General features: G+C 36.5%; 1 protein-coding gene across 4 annotated transcripts in view; it reads left to right on the plus strand.

Annotated features, from left to right (window-relative positions):
* The window catches only part of abr (ABR activator of RhoGEF and GTPase), a 179,358-nt gene that overhangs the window by 89,137 nt on the left and 69,034 nt on the right, over positions 1–21,187 (plus strand). For 3 of the 4 annotated variants that reach the window (XM_079419321.1, XM_079419322.1, XM_079419323.1), the window contains 6 exons: positions 3,743–3,850; positions 5,172–5,232; positions 14,112–14,164; positions 14,813–14,953; positions 16,099–16,220; positions 19,822–19,990. In XM_079419321.1, coding sequence (XP_079275447.1) covers positions 3,743–3,850; positions 5,172–5,232; positions 14,112–14,164; positions 14,813–14,953; positions 16,099–16,220; positions 19,822–19,990 — 654 coding nt within the window. Of the gene's footprint in view, positions 1–3,742; positions 3,851–5,171; positions 5,233–5,480; positions 5,683–14,111; positions 14,165–14,812; positions 14,954–16,098; positions 16,221–19,821; positions 19,991–21,187 lie in introns of those variants that run through there. The other variant, XM_079419324.1, reaches the window with a different exon arrangement.

Consider the following 21,187-nt stretch of genomic DNA (forward strand, 5'->3'; position numbering starts at 1 on the left):
ACAAATGTTTCTCTCTTCACTTCGTCTTTGTGACGTGCGCGTGCGTATCAGCCCTCGTCTGTGGATACGCTTGGTGAAAAGTCAGAGCGCTTGATGCGGGGTTGCTAGGCAGCCCCGACAGCATGATCGTGTGATGTGTTGTGTTCCAGACTTCTCTCGAGCAGCGGGAGAGAGGAGCATGCTGGGATGGAGATTGAGAACACAGGGTCTCATCATGCAGTTCTCACCTCAGGGCACAAATATACAGCAATCCATAACCTTACACAAGTCAGGAATCACCACAGAGAAGATGATAAGATCATAAGACAATAGGAAGAAGAAAGAGCGAGCTAGAGGTCAAGTTAGAATTTGAATGACAGTGATGTTTTTGAATGTCTTTTTGCTTTTTCAGTCTGAAATAGTGGTTTAGCTATATTACATTCCACAATTTTAGATCTGTTAGATCCAGTTGGCTGCCATGTCATGTCATATTCACTGTGTAATGTATATGTATTGTCTGGTCTTTAAGAATACATCATTTAATTCACATAAATATAAATATTATAAATATCTATATAATTTAATTCACATTTATTGAGTTAGATAAATTTATTTATAATAATCAAATAAAAATAGTTTGCAAGAATACATAATTTAATTCACATAAATATTATAAATATCTATATAATTTAATTCACATTTGAGTTGGATAAATTTATTTATAATAATAAAATAAAAATAGTTTGCAATTATTTTAGTAAATATTACATCAAACACCTGCTCTGTAAGATATTGGCATTGGCCATCAAAAAAAAACTAACAATTGACCATCAATCTGGAAAAAAAACCCCCACTGCTTTAACTTAAAAAAATTATATTTGGGCTGTTAAGAGTTTTAAATTATTTAAAACAATCTAATCAAATCACAAAATCAAATTAATTTAGGTGATAGAACATTAGTTTGAAGTGAAACTATATTTTCCACATTTTCAGAGCAGAAATATTACATCAAATAATAAAATTAATTGCACCAGTTGTTATGCTTGTGTTATTTACAATCTTTCAATTAAATAGTTTATTGTCCTTCCGTAATGTGTGTGTGTGTGTGTGTGTGTGTGTGTGTGTGTGTAGTGGACTACTAGCTGGGTTCAGTCCTATCTTGATGACAGAAGCCAGAGAGTTGATGTTAAGGGTATATTGTCTGGTCTTTATCAATCAATTGTGGAGTTCCTCAAGGAAATATTTTAGGTCCCTTATTTTTTCTCTTATATATAAATGATAGCAGCGTGTTCAGAGGAACTTTTTCTTTATGCTGATGATGCAGCAATTTTAGTATTTCATCAAGATAAAGGGGTCCTGGAGAATGTGTTTGCAGTTACAAGAGATGTCCAAATGGTTTCTTGACAATATACATTCTCTACATGTAGTTAAAACCGAAGCCATTCTCTTTGCTTCTAGAATGGAATTAAAGAAGGATGACACTTTTTTTTGGTTAAGATTAATGTTATGGTAATAGAGTCAAAAAATGTAGTAAATTATTTGGGTTGTTTAATAGATAATAAATTAACAGGTGATTTTATGGCTAGAAGGATATTTATGAAAACATCTTGTAAAATTAGGTTTTTAGCTAGGCAAGCCGACTTTTGGGTTGGTTATTCTTTAAAATTGTTTGCCGGGGCCTTTATTCAACCCCATTTTGATTATATTACCTCTTTCTAGTGTAGTAGTTGTTTCCAGGGTATGAAAGACAAATTGCAAAAGGCTTAAAACAAATTATTTAGAATAATTTTTAGAATTCATCCTCAAACACATTTGTGTAGTGAATGTTTTAAGGATTTGGGTTTGTTAACTGTCTAAAAGAGTTTTTTTTTAATTGGGTATGACACAATTTAAAATGATAACGATAATAGTAATAATAATAACGTGGTTCCAAGTTTTTTACTAAATTATTTTCATATGGTGAGACAACAGCATTCTTATGATGATACTAGTCCATGTAAGTTTAAAAGTTTGGTGGGGAAAAAATATGTTTTGCAGTGCAATTTCAAGGAATAAATTACCAGTGTCAATAAAGGGAATAAAAGGACTTGGAGAATTTTTTTTATTTTATTTTTTTTTATTAATAATATTTGGTTAGGAGATTTAGTTTTTTAATTCTTCTGCACTTCTGTACATAGTCTCTATCCTTTATATTAGCAGTGAGGACCGCAATGGAAATAAGCCAATGGCTTTATTGTGTTTTTTTATCCTCTACAGTTTTTTTAAAGTGTATGGGATGCTTGTTATTTTGTACAGTGTGTAAACTTGTCAAATAAATTTCAATTTCAAAATAAAAAAAAAAGCTTGAGCACAATGCTTGGTAAGAGAGCTCTGGAACAGTATTAAAATTGACAAGTTTTACAAGATTTTACAGGCAGGCTAAATACTCATCGTACTGCTATAAGCTCACAGACATCTGGTTTTGAAACACAGTTAAATTTTGCCTTGTTAACATCAAAACATTTCTCTGTTTGAGCATCCTGACCAGCCTGACATGGTAACATTGTCTCAAACAATGGTGTGAGCTTGGGGCAAGACTTGCTGTTTGCTGGCCCAAGGCAGATGGGGGAGTGTTTACGAAAAATTGTTTTGCGCAATTCCTTTTGGCGATGCTAGTGATGAAGATATGACACACTTAGTGCTTTAGTTTTAGGCCTCAGGATGGTTGTGCTTCACTCTGTATGGGCAAGTTCTAAGTTCTACATGTTCCTCTGACTGTTATTACAGCAAACGATCTGAAGTGGTGTGATGAAGCTTGCTTTAAACTTCCCGTCTCAGTCTTTCAGTCTCCAGAGTAGGGCTGTATACCTTGGAGAACCTGGCGATACGATACATACCTCGATACACAGGTCACGATTCGATACGTACCTCGATACAGAGCTGTCTCGATACGATTTGATACAATGTGACACGATTCGATACGATTCAATAAAAATACATGGGCCAGAGCCAATTAGTTAATGCTGAACACATTTACTCAACAAACAGAACTCTGCATTTTTCTTCAATTTATTGAAGACAAAAGTGCATTATAACAAAGTGCATTTTGCTTAAATATTTGCAACTTTAAGTGCTCTGATTAATTGTACACAAATTGTATTAATCTGGAAATTACCACAAGTCAACATTTAACTTTCCAAGGGTACAGCTCACACAAGCACAAAATCTTCTTCTTATTATTCTTAACTTCTTCTTATAATTCTTTTTTGTGACACCATGTACTGCCATAACATATTTCACTATGAAATCGCTTAAATGCTACATCTTGCTTTAACATTTTCCATGAGTTTTTTTGAAACTCGCGGGCGCCGCTGCGCCCCCTAATGGCTGGGCGGAGTATCGATACTAAGGGCTAGAATATCGATACTGTATCTTTTTTTATTATATCGGTATGTATCTAAGAATCGATATTTTGAGCACACCCCTACTCCAGAGCTCTCAGCAGAATCTCTGTTGTCTGTATCTCATGTCTTATCCTGAGGATGAACTCGCTTCAGCAGAAAGCGTACACTGTGAACACACTTTGATGAATGTTCTAAGAGGTCTACAGATGAAAAGAATGTTTCAGCATTGCCATTTTTCAGTCTCTTTCATCCCTCTGTATCTCCAGCTTCTAGTTCTTCCATGGTTTTCCTCCTCTCCTCTGTGCTTTTCCCATACCATCACCTTTCTGTCTGTGTGTTTGTACTGCATTTAACACCTGTTTCCGCTGCTTGTATCCTAGGCCAGTCAGCTCGGTGTGTACAAAGCCTTTGTGGACAACTATAAAGTGGCAGTGGAGACAGCAGAGAAATGCAGCCAGGCCAACAGCCAGTTTCAGAAGATCTCTGAGGTGAGCTCATCTACCTCCTACCACTCAACACTATAGGCCTGATCATTACTGTCTGCAGTACATACTTCACTAATGAGGCGCTAATGTTTGAAATGGTCCAGAATTGTCCGTTGTTTAGTCATTGATCGGTATTAAATGTTCCCCAATGTAAATTAAAATCGGTGTCTAACACTTTGAATATAGATATGCAATTATGGAAAAAATAGAGGGTAAATATGAAACTAAAACTGCCAGTAATTGGTGGCAAGTTACTGTCTTAGTGAGTCTTTGAATCAACCGATTTGTTCAAAATGGCTGATTGATTCAGGAACTAAACATATGACTGTCTTTAAGAATGTGTCATTGAATCATTTACTCAACTGATTTGTTCAAAAATGTAGATTCATTTTGTAATGAAACCACAGTGTATTCAGTGTGGTTCTACTGTGAATTAGTTTGTTACTATTTTCATTGACAAGATAGATCAAAACAGACAATATTTGCAATCTAAAATAAGTAAGTCTAATAATAAAAATCTAAAATAAGTAAATTAATATTAACTGTTGTATGAAATTAACATTATATGTGAAGTTGCACAGATATTCAGGAAAATTGCTGCATATTTTGCCTTAAATTTTGAGGGCATTTTTATAAATTTTTGTGACATCCCTATTAATTTACACATTTGACATTAAGAAAACATGTTTTTGAATGCTAACTTTTTAAAAAGAATGAATTCATTCATGCATACATTCTATAATAAACATTGATTAAAGGTTGCAAAACAGCATCAAGCTCCTTAAAACATTCAGATATCCATTATGTAACACATCCATTACAATATTAGTGGTGTTTGTTTCACTATAACTATTTCTCATACTTATTTGAACAAACCCCCAACTCTAACTATTAAAATGTTCACATCTTGTTCTGCGTCTGCATCTTATTTTGATGCCTCAGACATTGTTTGACAGATGATAAAATGGGATAAAATCTTACATTGGACCACCCAGTCATATCTAAACCCCCCAATATATCATGGGGGGTGGACCCTTTTGACCTTGCATCACCCTAGCAACCGCATAGCAAGGGGCTAAAACTACTCGGGACATCTTAGAAACCGCATAGCAACACTATTGCAAGGTATTTACGTCACTGACTGTAGATCTGTATTTTCTCATACACACACACATACACAAGAAGCCTTTCCCATCACATTTCTCTTCATTATTCCATACAGGAAGTATTCGTCACATTCTGCTGCCTGAGCCAGGCATGAGCTCTGTATGTGTGTGTGCTCATGTCTGTGTATATTTATTGTGAGCATCTTCTCTGTTGACAGAATCTGAAAGTTAAAGGTCCTAAAGAATCCAAGGACTGCACCACATCCGCCACCATGGAGGGTAAGAGCGTATCAAATGATCAGTGATGTGTGTGTGACATGCATGAGCGATCTGCATTTACAGAGCGGTAGAATGTGTGTTGATGTGTCGATTGACGCTTCATTGAGAGAGTGGATGGTTATGTTTGAATGCGTGAACTGTGAGCTATGTCTCTTTAAGAATGAGTTCAGCTCTACATCTCCCTACTTGTGTATGCAGCATCCACAACTCAAATGTGTGTGAGTGTGAGGAAGAGTGCGTGCCTGCTCATTCTGAGTGTTTTGGAGAGCATGAGCCTCTCTCTCTTGTTCTCTCTCTCTCTGTCTTGGTGGTGTTTGTGAGGGATGGATAAAAGGGGGTGCAGAATGAGAAGGAAGTAGTGAGAGAGCAGTTAGAGAAGACTGCAGGATCAGTGGAAGTTTGTCATGGAGGTTCTGCTGGTTCTCCGGCTATGTTGTAACTGCACCTATGGTAACTATATCGCATTTTAATGCTTTGATAGTCTGGATGACTTTCAATTCATGATTGTTGTGCATATTGGTTTAAGAAATTATTTTGTGTCTGTGGTTTTGAACCATTCTAGAGCTAGTTCTGCTGGTAAACAGGTCTGATTCAGTACAGCTGTCTGTAATTGTGCATGTCTGATATTTCAATGCAGTTGTAAGACCACAAGCATAACGGCATTATAAAACAGATAATTCTGATTCTGTCTTCTGATTGGTCATTATAGCATTCCAGCCATGCTAAAATATGCACTATATTAACAACACTTTTACTTAGCTACTGTTATTAATCTTAGATGATATCTCAGAGACTAAATTGTCAGATGGAGTATGACGTCATATATAAGCTTAAAATAATGTCTTATGAAAATTGATGTCTTCAATTTTTCATGTGTTGGTCCTGATAATGCCCTTTAGCCATGACTGTATTCATAACATTTTTCTCATAACTTATTACTTAAATGTGCACAAGACAGAGCTCTGGCAAAGTGTTTGATGGATAGGAATATGTCAAATCCATGTGGAAAGATTCAAATGGGTTTGAATCCAAGCGGGAATTCAGTAAAATTTAACTCCAAAATGAACAACTGGAACTGCCTCTCCAATTCTGATTGGTCAATGGATGTTTACGTCAGAATGTGCTCAGCTGGGTCACATCCCAAAAATAATTTGCATATCTATTTATAATAGGGTAATGTAGAGAAAAACAGTGTTAAAATTGCTTTTAAAATCATTTTATCCAATATATTTTGGTGTAGACAGACACATATCAATGAAGTCTGCATGTCCAAATTATACAAAAACATTACAAGATGAAAATAAAAATGTGACCCAAATTAAAAAATATATTAATTTGCAGTGAGGATTGTTTGCACCAACCACAATGTGTTTTTGTGGTGTATTGAATTACTAAAATTCAACAGGCATTTAGACCAAAATTGTCCAATTTTCTTTTTAGCCTCATGTTATTTATTTAGCATTGTATTAAGCATATACTAAATTGTTCTATAAATTTAGTTTATTTTGAAGGCATTTTTGTATGTTGATTACCAATATAAAAACTACTTAAGCAGCATTGTAGTGACTGCCATCTGACTTTCAATGTGTTGTTTTATGGACACGCATTGTATTTGTACATTTGTATGCATTTACTCCTTCCACCCCAAGGTGACTGGAGGATTATCTCCCACAATGCACCAGATGATAGACAGATGATAGATGATAGACAGATAAAGGCAGACTTCTAAGTGCAAAAGCAGTGTAGACAGAGGAATAACAATATAGAAAGATTGGAACAAGCAGTGAAGAATTGATCAGTAATCTCTTGTGCACTTTCTCTCTCATGCAATCAGATTTTTAGCTACCAAATTATAGCCAATCAGATGTAATCAACCCCCTCAAGAGTTGAGCCAAGTCTGTGTCAGAGTGCAAACGAGGGATGAAATGGAGCAAATGAAACCCAAGAAAATGTGAGAAGTGGGACCCTAAACAGATACACACTGTTGTTTTGTGGCATACAATATAACAGCACATCAACAAAAATTAGTTTTTTTTTTTTTTTTTTTGCTTCGCTTTTTGTTTTTGCTTCGCTTTGTTTTGTTTTGCTTTGTTTTTTTGTGTGTTTTGTTTTATTTACTTTATAATTTATTTTGAGACAGAGAGAATATTTTGGAGAATGCATCAAGTTTGCAATCCTTCTAATTAATAAATATCATGGCCATATCAGACAGTTAAAGATTGTTACACAGTTTTCCCCTGCAGTCTGCTAGTAGAGTCTAGCAGAAGAGTATGTCAGTGAGCTGTCAACTCTCATTTTCTGAGTCCATATATTAAGTTTGCTTAACTTAATAACACCGAGCGAAACCTGCTTTGTCCAGTCATATCACAGAGTACAGTATATTCCATCTAACACCAGATCTCGGTTCTTCGCTGTCAGGCCCTAGCTGATGTGACAGAATTCCTCAAGCATTTTTTTTGTAGGCCTATGTAGCAAAGCATAAGAACTGACTAATATTTGTCTTGTGCGAGCATGACTCAGACGGTGTCAGCTCACAGCAATTTTTGCAATATTTGTTTTCCTCTTTTAAAGCTAGTTAGACTCATAACAGTGACATTTAGATTAAATAATCTCCCAATGACACTCAACTCACAGTGCTTTGTAATCATATACATGTGGGTGGATTGAGAAAATATGGAAAATAGGAAGACGATTTATGGAGTTAAAAGTTTGAGATCTGACTCAGAAGCTAATCTAAAAGTATTTTCAGTTCCCTCATTTATGACAGTTGCATATGAATTGAAACTTTTTCGTTAAAGAGATGCCCTCCATTCTGCTTGTTTGTACTTTAAACAGTGTGTTTTAATGTATACTGTAAGTGAGAATTATTGTCTGTTGCCATTATGGAAATTCCTTGCAATATATATGTAAGTGTATAATCTGCCATCTATTATAGACAGAGATTGAAAGTTACCCGATTTGGTGAATAATCACACAGTACTGACCTGTGTGACCTTGACAACTACAAAAACATACACACAGAAGTCTACACTACCTCCTGTAATCACTTCATCACCTGCTGCTCTATTTCTCTCATATTCTTCTGTTCCTGATGAATATTAAACTCTGGTCCTCTACTTTTCAGTCCAGCAGGATGAATGTATGGGAAATCAGTAGCTCTATTGATCGAGAGGGGTTTATTCTGTGACTGACTGTGTGTGAAGGGCATCTTGAACTCAAATTAGTATGCAAGTGTCTGTGCTTAGATGTGCTTCAAGGTTGTGATTGGATGTCACAATCTAAAGCGACTGTCCTGGGCTGCATCTCTCAAAAGCATTGTTATTAGTCTAAGTAGCTCATAGAGAGCACTGGTGCCAATGCTTTTGGGAAATGAAGCCCTGATTGGTTCTCTTTCAGATCCAATCAGCTGGGATTGGTCAGGATTTTTGAGGTAGAATGAGCTAAAATCCACTGACTAGGGACTAGAATAGAAACTGCATGGCACCAACTCAATTAAAACACTTACAGTAACCATTAATTTCGTAAAACTGTCATCACAACACTTGCAACCACTTAACAAGACTGTGGCAACCACAAAGAACACTATAGCGTCTGCCTAACAAGCACCAGGACAACGACCCTGAAGAGGGTCCCTGAATAGTAACCACCTAGCAACAACCCTGAACAGCAGAAACCATGGTAACCACCAAGCAATGCCTTAGCAACCAACTAGCACAATGTAACAACCACAAAAACAAGCTAGAAACTGCCTAGTGACCCCTCAGAACATCATAATCCATCTCAACCATCTAGCAATGTCCTAGCAACCAACTAGCAACACTAAAACAACCACAAAGAACATCCTTGCAACCGTTTAGAAATACCATAGCAACTACCAGTGCCATAACTCATAGCAACTGCCTGGTATTGCCCTAGCAACCAACTAGCCCAATGTAACAACCACAAAGAACACCCTAGCAACTACCTAGACCACACAGAACACCATAACTCATAGCAACCACCTAGCAGTGCCCTAGCAACCAACTAGAACAATGTAGCAACTACAAAGAACCCCATAGCAACTGCCTAGTGACCCCTCAGAACACCATAATCCATAGCAACCATTTAGCATTGCCCTAGCAACCAACTAGAACAATGTAGCAACTACAAAGAACACCCTAGCAATTACCTAGTGACCACATAGAACACCATAATCCATAGTAACCACACAGTAATGCCCTAGTCACCAGTTAGCACACTGTAACAACCACAAAGAACACCCTAGCAACTGCCTAGTGACCACTCAGAACACCATAACCCATGGAAACAGTTTAGAAATACCATAGCAACTACCTAGAATACCAGAACCCGTAGCAATCAACTAGTAATGCCCTAGCAACCAACTATCAACACTGTAACAACCACAAAGAACACCCTAGCAACTGCCTAGTGACCACTCAGAAAACCATAATCCACAGCAACCACCTAGCAATGCCCTAGCAATCATCTATCAACAATGTAACAACCACAAAGAACACCCTAGCAACTACCTAGTGACCACACAGAACACCATAACTCATAGCAACCAACTATCAATGCCCTAACAACCAACCAGCAACACCATAGTGACCACAAAGAACATCTTAGCAACTTCCTAGCGACCATCCTTAACACTGTATCCCATAGGAACCGCCTAGCAGTGCTCTAGCAACCACAAATAACACACTACAGTAGCATATTTCTAATAACCACCCAGAACACGCAAAACGCTTACACTCACTCAGAACATCTAACACCCGCAGCACCATTCTAACCACCCAAACATTGTGGTGACAAGTTCTGCATAGACAAGCAAAATTCCACAGATTTTGCCCCAAAACCAACATAGAAAATGCTGATAAAGTCCTGTGAATGCTGATGCAAATGAATACTGTCATGAGAAAGACAAGACTGATTACTCCGTTTATATCTTAATTGATAAATGACGCCGTACTAGTTCAGCTCACTTCTCTGTTCTGCTCCTCAAACCTTTCTTTCTCCCTACTGTAATCCATCAGCCTTGCAGAGGCTCGTGGGAAATATGCCCTGTCAGAGAGCTCCGCTATGTTGCGATGTGATTCTGTAATTAGATGAATTGAGCGCGAGTAAGAAGGGACTGCTGGGAATCATCGTTCATTAGAGTGAAAGAGCAGGATCACCACAGGACCTGCTATAACCCTATCAGCCGATGAAGATGTGAACGTGCAGAATTCTCCAACCTTGAAAAGCTGCAAGCAGAAGCAGAATAACTTTTTGAATGATTTTTTTATAGATGACTTTAAAGAGCTTGTGCATTTACATGGAAGGATCTGCAGGTCATGTTTACAGTAAACAGAATGTTATCGTCTGTTGGTGTGAACACTTATATCTTTATTGTTATCTATCCTTGGTGTGAACAGGGGTGTTTAAAATTGTACTTCTACTACATTAATGAATTTTGTTCCTTGTTTTAGTGGCTAATGCTGCAGAAATGCTGCTCGAGTGGGAGATACAGCTTCATTTCTGGATGGATCACATTCACCATTTTATGTATTAAATGGATAGCTCAAGCGAAAAGGAAAATTCTTTCATATCCTTTCTTACTTACCCTCACAGATGTTGCAGACCTGTGGAAAAAAATAGTATTAACACCACCAACACTGTTCAAAATGTCTTCTTTTTTATTCAACACAGGAAAGGAATTCATACAGGTTTGGAACAACTTAAGTAAATGATCAAGTCAAGTCACTATTATTTATATAGCGCTTTTAACAATGCAAATTGTGTCAAAGCAGCTTTACATCAGCTTGATATAAAGCTGGGTGGCTTTATATCAGCTTTACAGTATTTAGACGAGGAAATAGTCTGTCGAAATAGTGTCATTCTCCTCTGGCCAGACAAAATCAGCAGTTTAAATCTAGGCTGCAGCAGAGTCAGATTGTGCAAAGGACTCATCTGGTTCCTGTGGTCTTGTCCCGATGGCCGTTTAGGAGACAGGGTCTTCACTGGGGATCAGTCTCTGGGGCTCATATAGTTGTCCTGGTTTCCACCATCTGATCTGGATACGGACTGGATCCGGGTGGCTGTAGTGACCATCTGATCTGGATACAGTCTGGATCTGGGTGGCTACGGTGACCTTGGAAAAAGAAAGAAACAGATTAATATTAGCGCAGATGCCATTCTTCTAACAATGTAACAAGTACATCGGGTGTTTTGGGAAGTGTTCCCGATTCCGGTTGACCTAATTAATGCAGCCTAAAAATCCTTTAACGGATTTGAATTTTAGAAATGCGATAGTGTATTATGTGTAAGCCAGGTTAAAGAGATGGGTCTTTAATCTAGATTTAAACTGACAGAGTGTATCTGCTTCCCGAAAAGCGTTAGGTAGATTGTTCCAGAGTTTAGGCGCTAAATAGGAAAACGATCTCCCGCCCGCAGTTGATTTTGATATTCTAGGTATTATCAAAAGGCCAGAGTTTTGAGATTGCAGCGGACGTGAAGGACTATAGTGTGATAAGAGCTCACTCAAATACTGAGGTGCCAAACCATTCAGGGCCTTATAGGTAATTAGCAAGCTCTTAAAATATATACAGTGTTTAACAGGGAGCCAGTGCAGTGCTGACAGAACCGGGCTAATGTGGTCATACTTCCTGGTTCTAGTAAGAACTCTAGCTGCTGCATTTTGAACCAGCTGGAGTTTGTTTATTAAACGTGCAGAGCAACCACCCAATAAAGCATTACAGTAATCTATCCTCGAGGTCATGAACGCATGAATTAATGTTTCTGCATTTGACATTGAGAGCATAGGTCATAATTTAGATATGTTTTTAAGATGGAAAAAAAGTTTTACAAATGCTAGAAAGATGTTTTTCAAAGGAAGGATTGCTATCAAAAAGTACGCCTAGGTTCCTAACTGATGACAAAGAATTTACAGAGCAGCCATCAAGTATTAGACGGTGATCTAGATTATTACATGCAAAAGTTTTTGGTCCAATAATTAACAACAATTAACCTCAGTTTTTTCAGAATTTAGCAGTAAGAATGATATCTCCCAAGGGTAACATGTAAAGCGTGAAAAGTAAGGGGCCTAGTACTGAGCCTTGAGGTACTCCATACTGCACTTGTGATTGGTATGATACCTCTTCATTTACTGCCACGAATTGATGGCGGTCAGGTTAGTACGATTTGAACCATGCCAGTGCACTTTCTCTAATACCAACATAATTTTCTAGTCTATTTGAAAGAATGTTGTGGTCGATAGTGTCAAACGCGGCGCTAAGATCCAGTAGCAATAATAGAGAGATACAACCACGATCAGATGATAAGAGCAGGTCGTTTGTAACTCGTGAGAGCAGTCTCAGTACTATGATATGGTCTAAAACCTGACTGGAAATCCTCACATATATCAATTTTCTCTAAGAAGGAACATAGTTGTTGTGATACTACCTTTTCTAATCTCTTTGACAGAAAAGGGAGATTCGAGATTGGTCTGTAATTAATTAATTCTTTGGGGTCAAGTTGTGGTTGATGACATTGATGACAGAATTTTCATTTTTGGGTGAACGGTCTCTTTAAATAAAAGCCCAAAACAAATTAATGAATTGCACTAGATGTTTGCTAAATTTAGCAAAACCTCCCTTGGTAAAAACAATGAATAATAATAATGTTTCAAGAACTTGCAAAGCAATGTTGTCGCTATTGCTTTTAATTAATAATATAGCGATATATATTTACAAAGATAATGTTGCATTAGGTGTTTATGTAAGGGTCAGGTTAAGGCTTGGATACACTAAACAATTTTTGTCCAGATTTTTACTTGTAATGTTCTAATGTTCTGCTAACTATAAAAGCTACAGCTGTCATAAAACCAGAGAGAAAGGGTGCATGGCTAGCTTAGTCTGACAGTTAGCCTGCCTCGGACCAGGTTAGTTTCCCAGCATAAGTTGCCAGAGTGACTGAGCTTGATCTGTGTTAAATGTGCTTTATGGAACTAAATCATTTGACATTGCGTCAGACTAACTGAAATATGCCTGGCTTATTTGGTAGACTGGTTTTATGAAACAGGCCTTCGAGGCATTAGAAGTCCCTTAATTTATGTATTTTTTTCCATTGCATCGTATTGCATCAAATCACATTGTGTTGAATCAAATCAAATTGAAATCAGATTGCACTGCATCATAATAATGTGTATTGTATCACATCGTATTGGTAGCTGCTTCATATGTATTTTTAATGTACCGTATTGTTGGATCTGCATTGAGATTCGTATCGCATTGTCCTCAGTTATGGAGATGCACATCCCTACTAGTTAGTTGTTTACCTATAGTGGCTAATGAATTGAATGTCTTGCACATTTAAAGAAAATAGCTTACTTCTGTGTTGCAAAATGAGGTGGATAAATGGAACAGAATAGCTAGAGCCTGGTCTAGGGTAAATGGTATGAGGTATTCATATCCCACTGCAGCGTTCAGAATCACAGATATGGCTAGAGGGAGGGCATGATATTGCGAGCTGACAGATATGCGTTTCCTTCTCTCTCAATCTGTCAGTTTATTGAGAGTGTGTGGATTTACAGAGAGCTAAAGACATAAGCTGAGCCTCCTCTCAGTGTTTGCATTAATTTGTCCTGGATGCTCATGTTTGTGAAGTGCTCAGAGATGATGCTATTATCCGTAGTGTCTGGCTGCTCAGTCAGCTGTGTAATAGAGTTTGGGAAAGGGCATTTCTTCTTTTTTTCTTTTTCTTTGGGTTTGTTTGGAGCATTTGTATGATTGGAAGTATGAGTGTTTTTTACTTGAGATCTTGTATATCTTGCTGTATAAAAGGATATATCATAACTTATGATGACTCTATAAATAATTATTTAATATTTGTCTTTGCAGCTCTCCTCTACAAGCCTATTGACCGTGTCACTCGCAGCACTCTGGTTTTGCATGTGAGTTTCTCTCTCCAAAAATATATACATCTATTGATTGCATGTAGTCAGGTTTAAAACTGTAAGGTCACCTTTACTTAGGGAAATGCACAGGCTATTATATTTGTACTCTATTTGTACTGTATGAGTCATAATTTAACCAACTTAATCAAACTCAATAGAGATTTGGCTGTGTCAATAATAATAATAATATTATTAATAATAATAATAAAAAAAAGCACTTGATTTGTTAACATACAAAGACAATCTATCAAGTTAAGTATTTGCTTATTATCTGTGATGACATTTTGGCCTTGTACAGATGTTGAGCTATAATCCGTAATTAAGGTCACTACAAATCCAGATATATATCATCAAAACTTGTAAATCAGATATATTCAAATAGAAAACATTTATTTGAAACTGTAGTAATATTTGACAAGATTGCTGTTCTGACATATATTTAAAATAAATTTAGCCTTAGTGAGCATAAGAGACTTTTCTGAAAAACATTTAAAATTTTTACTAACCCAAACTTTTAACTGTAGTGTAGGTTTATCTTATTTATTTTAATAGTTGGATTGTCACTTAAACAATAAACATACTGTAAATCTCAGATATGTTATTTGTTTGTTTTATTTTTTTTTTTATTTTTTTATTTTTTTTCAGGACTTGTTGAAACACACTCCTAAGGATCATCCGGACTTCCCTCTGCTTCAGGATGCTCTGAGAATATCCCAGAACTTCCTGTCCAGCATCAATGAAGAGATCGACCCACGCAGGACTGCCGTGACCACACCGAAGGGAGAGGTATGTGACTCTGTGTGTTTATGTGACTGACAGAGAAAGAGCATACAGTATACTGTATTTTAAACAGTTCTCTACTGTATATGCATAATTATAGAACGAGGCATTTGTAAGGCAGGTGAGGTGTCAGTGCCTTTTTATAAGAGTGTTTTCACACCTACTTTATTAATAGCTTTTAAATTTGGCACCTGGTATGTGTTCTTAGTTTCAGTTTGTGGCATTTATGTTGCACTCGTACCCACTGCACCAGTTGCACTTGTACCTACAGCAAAACCATCAGTCCAAGACCACCTCAGTTGGGTCTCAATTTATTTAAAAAAAATCTAATTTTCTTTTGTATTACCTGACTATTAAATGAATCAAATAAATAATCAACAGATTAATCAATTATGTGTTGCAATCATTCAGGGGTGCATTTTGTGCTTTATCAATGCTGTCATGAATTCGCATACCACTGTGTGATGTAATTCAAAAACCTGAAACAGAAGACGCTACCCTCTCCTCATTCCCTGCATTGTTGGGCATTTTTTCAACATGACAATGGCTATATACAGTACATTCTCCCGAGGTGAAAGTCCTTTAGTGGACAAGTATTTCACCCAATCTTAACACTCTTGGGCACCTTTGGGGGATTCTGTAGAGATGAGTTGAGCAACACTCCCCATTAAAGACCAGGGCACGAGGATAATGAGAATATCCTCCAGGAGTTAAACAGGACAGATGTAACAATTTTTTCATGAACTTGTACACTTTGTGCCAAGAAGGGTCAGAGCAGTATATTTAAAATTATGGAGGACACACTAAGTACTAGAATATTATATATTTGTTGAATTAAATCTAGGGTATACTCATTTCCACAAACCTTAATTTAAACAAAACTGGTTATTTTACTTATTTTACAGATATAAAAGTTTTTATTAAGTATTTAAGTATTAACATAATCTCACTTTTCTTCATCACACTTTTTTAAAAGAAATATTCAGCACTTTTTATGCTCAAGTTGTACAGTGTCAGTGATGAATTGTGTAATTGCAGGCAGGTCCGTGACCTCTGTCATCCCTCGGTTTTCCAAAAGTGCACATGTTCTGTGTGTTTCTGCTCTGATGAGTCCACAGGAAGTAACGGTGGGTGTTTCGTGTCTCTGGCAGGTTCGTCAGCTGGTGAAGGATGGCTTCCTGGTGGAGGTGTCGGAGGGGACGCGTAAACTCCGTCATGTCTTCCTCTTCACAGACCTTATGCTCTGTGCCAAGATGAAAAAGACCGCAGTTGGGTATGAACATGGACGCTCACACACAAACTCACTTTCTTTCTCATTTTATGGTTTACCCACTCAAGCACTCTACAGGCCGCTGTGTGTTTGAGGGCAGTAGATGAAATGTTTTGATTTACAAAGGTGCAACCTCATTTGTCACTCTGTTGTTGTCTTGGTTACAGTGCCAAAAAGACACCATAATATTGATCGATAGCTGCTGTCATCTTGATGCAGCTCTGTTTCTGTAACTACAGCTTTCCCAGAAGAATAACACGCATATACTGTAATGTGTATACTAGGGATGTAACGATTACCAGTTTGACGATAAATCATGATAAAATTCCCCACGGCTAGTATTACCGTTTCATTTTTTATTTATCATTAAAACCGTATTCGATTACCGCGATTTGAACAGCTCACAATAAATGAACACTGTAGCATAAAGCAGAGTTTTAAGTAACAGTCTCACGTGCGCACAGCAGCAGAGTAGTTTTGTTTTGAGTGAAAATAGGGCGGAAAAGCTGGGAGGTTTATGGCAATTATACAAATGAATTTATGAATGAATTAATTATATGAATGTACCTCTGAAATGATCAGTCTTCAGAAACGATTCAATTGCATTTTGTTTTCATCTTCGCTCCATGTAAGACCTAAAGAAGTGTTTTTAATCGCTCTTCTTTGTCCACGGAGTTTACAGGAAACAGCTGTTATTCAGCTTTTCCATAAGCGCCACCTGCTGTCAGAGGGTGGATTTACAGAGACTTATATTTACATTCAGTCTGTGTGCAGTTTCTGTCTGCATGCCCTGTAGTAGCCTAAATATTGACCAGTTGATGAGAAACAAGCTTATGTGGATTCTACACATTTAAACAATTCAGATAAGTTATCTAGAATTATTTATGGAACAGATAAAATACATATAACCATTTATTAATCAATAATCATTTTGACAATTTCTTTATTTAAAGGCTGAAATGTGAAGTTGACCTTTTTATGAAACTTTTTCAAAGCTTTATTTGAAAATTTACATTAGATATTTGAACATGCTATTAAACTGTTCTCAGTCAAGTTGTCATTTAAAATAAGAACATCATTGGTAATGTTATTGTTTTAGTGATTATGCAAACAAAAAGTCATTTTATTTGTTGATTTTTAAATATAAAACTTGGTGAATTGATTTGTATCGGTACTTTTTGAACATTTCCAGCACATTTTAACAACACCGTGATAATACTGATAACCGTGATCATTTTGGTCACTATAACCGTGATCAGAAATTTTCATACCGTTACATCCCTAGTGTATACTGAACACCAGACTTCTTTAAACACAGTCTTGATTTGCTATATGTAATCTACTATGGGACATTGAGTTCTGGATTTTGTCCTCACCACTGACAGAGACTGTAAAGTATTCAGCATCTTAATCAGACTGAATTAGGCAGAAGAGGATTTTAATTGGTTGTTATGCTTGATGATGAGCAGATTATATTTTGCTGCAAAGCCATGCTGGGCATCATAATCATTTCATAATAAGAGCGCATTATCAAGCATTTTGACTATGGAAACACATTTGGATCCCTGAAGTATGTTTGTGAGTGTGTGTGTGTACTCTACATAATAAAAAGTGATTAGATTACTTGGTTACATCAGTCTCCACAGAGACATTTCCTGTCAGGACAGGAAGAGAAAGACATCATGAGGCATATGTGTTTGTGTGTATGTGAGCAAGAGCAAATTATACACTTAATGCTCTCAAATGATATACATTATATGTATATTAAAAAAATACTAGGACTGTCAGTTTAACGCGTTAACTTAATTAATTAGTAATTGATTGAAAAAATAACGGGATTAAAACATTTTAACGGAGTTAACGCATTGGCCCCACCCATACCTGTCAACACTCCTGTTTTTCCCGAGAGTCTCCCGTATTTCACACCTATCTCCCACCCCCCTCCCGTTTTGTTATTTCTCCCGGGAAACTCCTGTAATTTGTATGGCCCAAATCTAGTTATATGAATAATCACATCAATATTGTACAGTTGCCAGATCTTGTATGAAACACATCACCTCACACAGTCGACACAATACACACATTTCAAATCATTTGTGACTTCAACCTGGCAACCTACAACCCAGTTGCACTGTAGATTTCTGCGCAAGTAGTAGACGTGGGAAGTTGGATCTAGCAGCAGTGGTAGAAATGGAAGGAGAGTCAGGTGGTGCTCCGGCGAAGAAAAAATAATATTTGTGTAAATTTAACAACAGCTTCACGGAAGAATATAATTTCTTGTCTCGAAGCCATTTCAAAAGTGTGTCGCACTAATTTTAATATCGGACATGGTGGGAAAAACGACATACCTCAGCACAGGCTAGAAACACACAATGTTAATGTCATGTACAATGTTACAATGTAATGTAATGTAGGCCTAATTTGTTCCACAGTGCTTTCTGTTTAATTTCTTTAAAAAATATATATGTAACAGTTATAATAATAATAATAAAAAAGAAGCACGAGTAAGTCGCGTTATTATTCTTTTTATTTTTATTAATAATTACTTATCATGTATGTACTTATGTTTACCCCCCCCCCCCCCCCCCCCCCCCCCCAACCTCGCGAGGGTCTCCCGGATTTTGGTACCCAAATGTTGACAGGTATGGCCCCGCCCCCAGACCTGTAGGTCATCTTACGTTTCGTGTAGTTGACTGTTGACAAATATGATGCAGAGTAACAACTCGGAATGCAGTTATGCCCTAGAATTCAAGATATTGGTGAAATAAATGCCCTTGTATGATTTTTTTGTCTCATATTTATATCACACGAGCAGGGAGAGCAGTATTACACAAGAGCTGATTTTGTCTCGAATATCACGAGTTTAAATGTGATTTTATACAACAGTTCAGTAAATAAGAAGTTGATATTTTGTTATATTTTAAACATAATATTATGTTTTTGCTCAATTTTGCAGAAAAACATGCTACCTTTAAAGCCACAACAGAACTGCGCGTTTCTGAACAAAACATCGGTGTTAATATCGGAATGAATCCGCGTTTTGAACGAATCGTTTATGATTCAGTAGTCCATTCATATAGAGAGCCATTTACTTGATTCCTGAATGAATCAGCTGTTTGAACTAATCTAATGAAGACATTTACCGCCACCTGCTGGCAGATTTAGTTTCTTATTTCTTATCGTTTCATAAAATAAATAAATACTATTCTGTCATTAATTTACTCACTCTCATGTCGTTTCAAACCTTTCTTTTGTGGAACATAAAAGAAGATTTTTTGAAGACTGCTGTAACAAAGCTGTTTTGGTGGCCTAAATGTGTTTTGTGGCAACATTTTATATTGACTCAAATAAAATATTTATTTCTAAAGCTGCAATTTGTAGTGTCTACTTGATACATTCTCACTTAACACAAAAATAGCTTTAATCTTTTGAGGGTATTTTCACAGCCAAATTTATTTAGTGATTAATTAGTATTATTAGTCAACACATCCTGCAAATAACTAGATAAAACATTTAATCGACTGACAGCTCAAAGTATACTATGGTTGTCAATTTAAAATCTGCTCCTATTTGACATTTAAACATTTCTCTGTGTGTTTTTCAGGAGACATCAGCAGTATGAGTGTAAATGGTACATCCCTCTGGCTGATCTGAGCTTCCAGACTCTGGATGAATCAGATTCTCTCCCTCACGTCCAGACACTCCCTGAGCATGAGATTGAGGAGATGAAGATCAAGATCTCCTCCATCAAAAGCGAGATCCAGAAAGAGAAGGTACAGTTTCTCTTACATTAATTATAAATTATATCAATTATATTTTAAAGAATATTAAAATAGAAAACTCTTATTTTAAATTGCAATAATATTTCACAAAATAAAAAAAAAAAATCTGTATTTTTGATAAAATAGATGCAGCCATGATGAGAAAACATTTTAAAAACATTACAAAACCTTACAGATATAAACACACACACACACACACACACACACACACACACACATATATATATATATATATATATATATTCCCCCGTCTATGTCTCTGTATCTGCTAAATGATTTTTTTTTTATTCCCATTGAATAGGAGTTAAAACTCCCACTTGGGTGACACTACTGCATTAACAGACCATGCAAAATACCCAAAATAATATCTTTAAAATATTGCCAAGTGACATTGCAACCTTGCAAACAACAATAAAATCAGAGAAGGACTTTAACTGTAAGCGATATGAGCATACACAAAACAAAGGGATCTTAATGTTCAAAATGTTCAGAGGATTTATGTTCTTTCTTTTCCTGATGTTTGTTATTGAAAAAAATTTATATAGACCACGTTTTTATAAACATTATTTAAATTTAACACTTAGGCATGTTAACAATAACGTATATCTTCAATATACGCTGTCTATGACCAAAAATGTAAGAAGATATGTTTTCAGTGGACTTTTAAAATTAGCTTTGCTTTAGAAAACATAAAAATCTGCAGTTACACTGTGTTTTTCTTTTGATTTAGTCAAGTTGGTTTTGCATCAAACACAATGTGATTTTCAGCAATTGAGTTCAGACAGCAACAGCGCATTTTTCCCCTTGGGTGAGCGCTTCGTGGACAGCTTACCTCACGCAGACAGTAAACCACTGAGAACGCGCTACAATCCTGAAGAGTTTCATAGCAATAGAGCAGAGGCACAAAAGCTGCGGAGAATCTGCTTTCCCTGAAGCAATCGCAACTGGTAGATTTAAAGAAAACTACTGACGTTTGGCAAATAAATCATTTTACTTACTTATTCCTAATTTTTTTCGCTTTAAGTTACATTTCAAATGACAAGGGATCAATTTATAATCATGTTTATATTAATCTTCTAGTGAACTTATTCTCTCAAATGGCCTGGGTATGCAGAATTTGCAGCTTATATGGACGGAACGCCACTGATATTTTATATATATATATATATATATATATATATATATATA

This window comes from Barbus barbus (assembly GCF_936440315.1).
Source record: "Barbus barbus genome assembly, chromosome: 6".
NCBI lineage: Eukaryota > Metazoa > Chordata > Actinopteri > Cypriniformes > Cyprinidae > Barbus > Barbus barbus.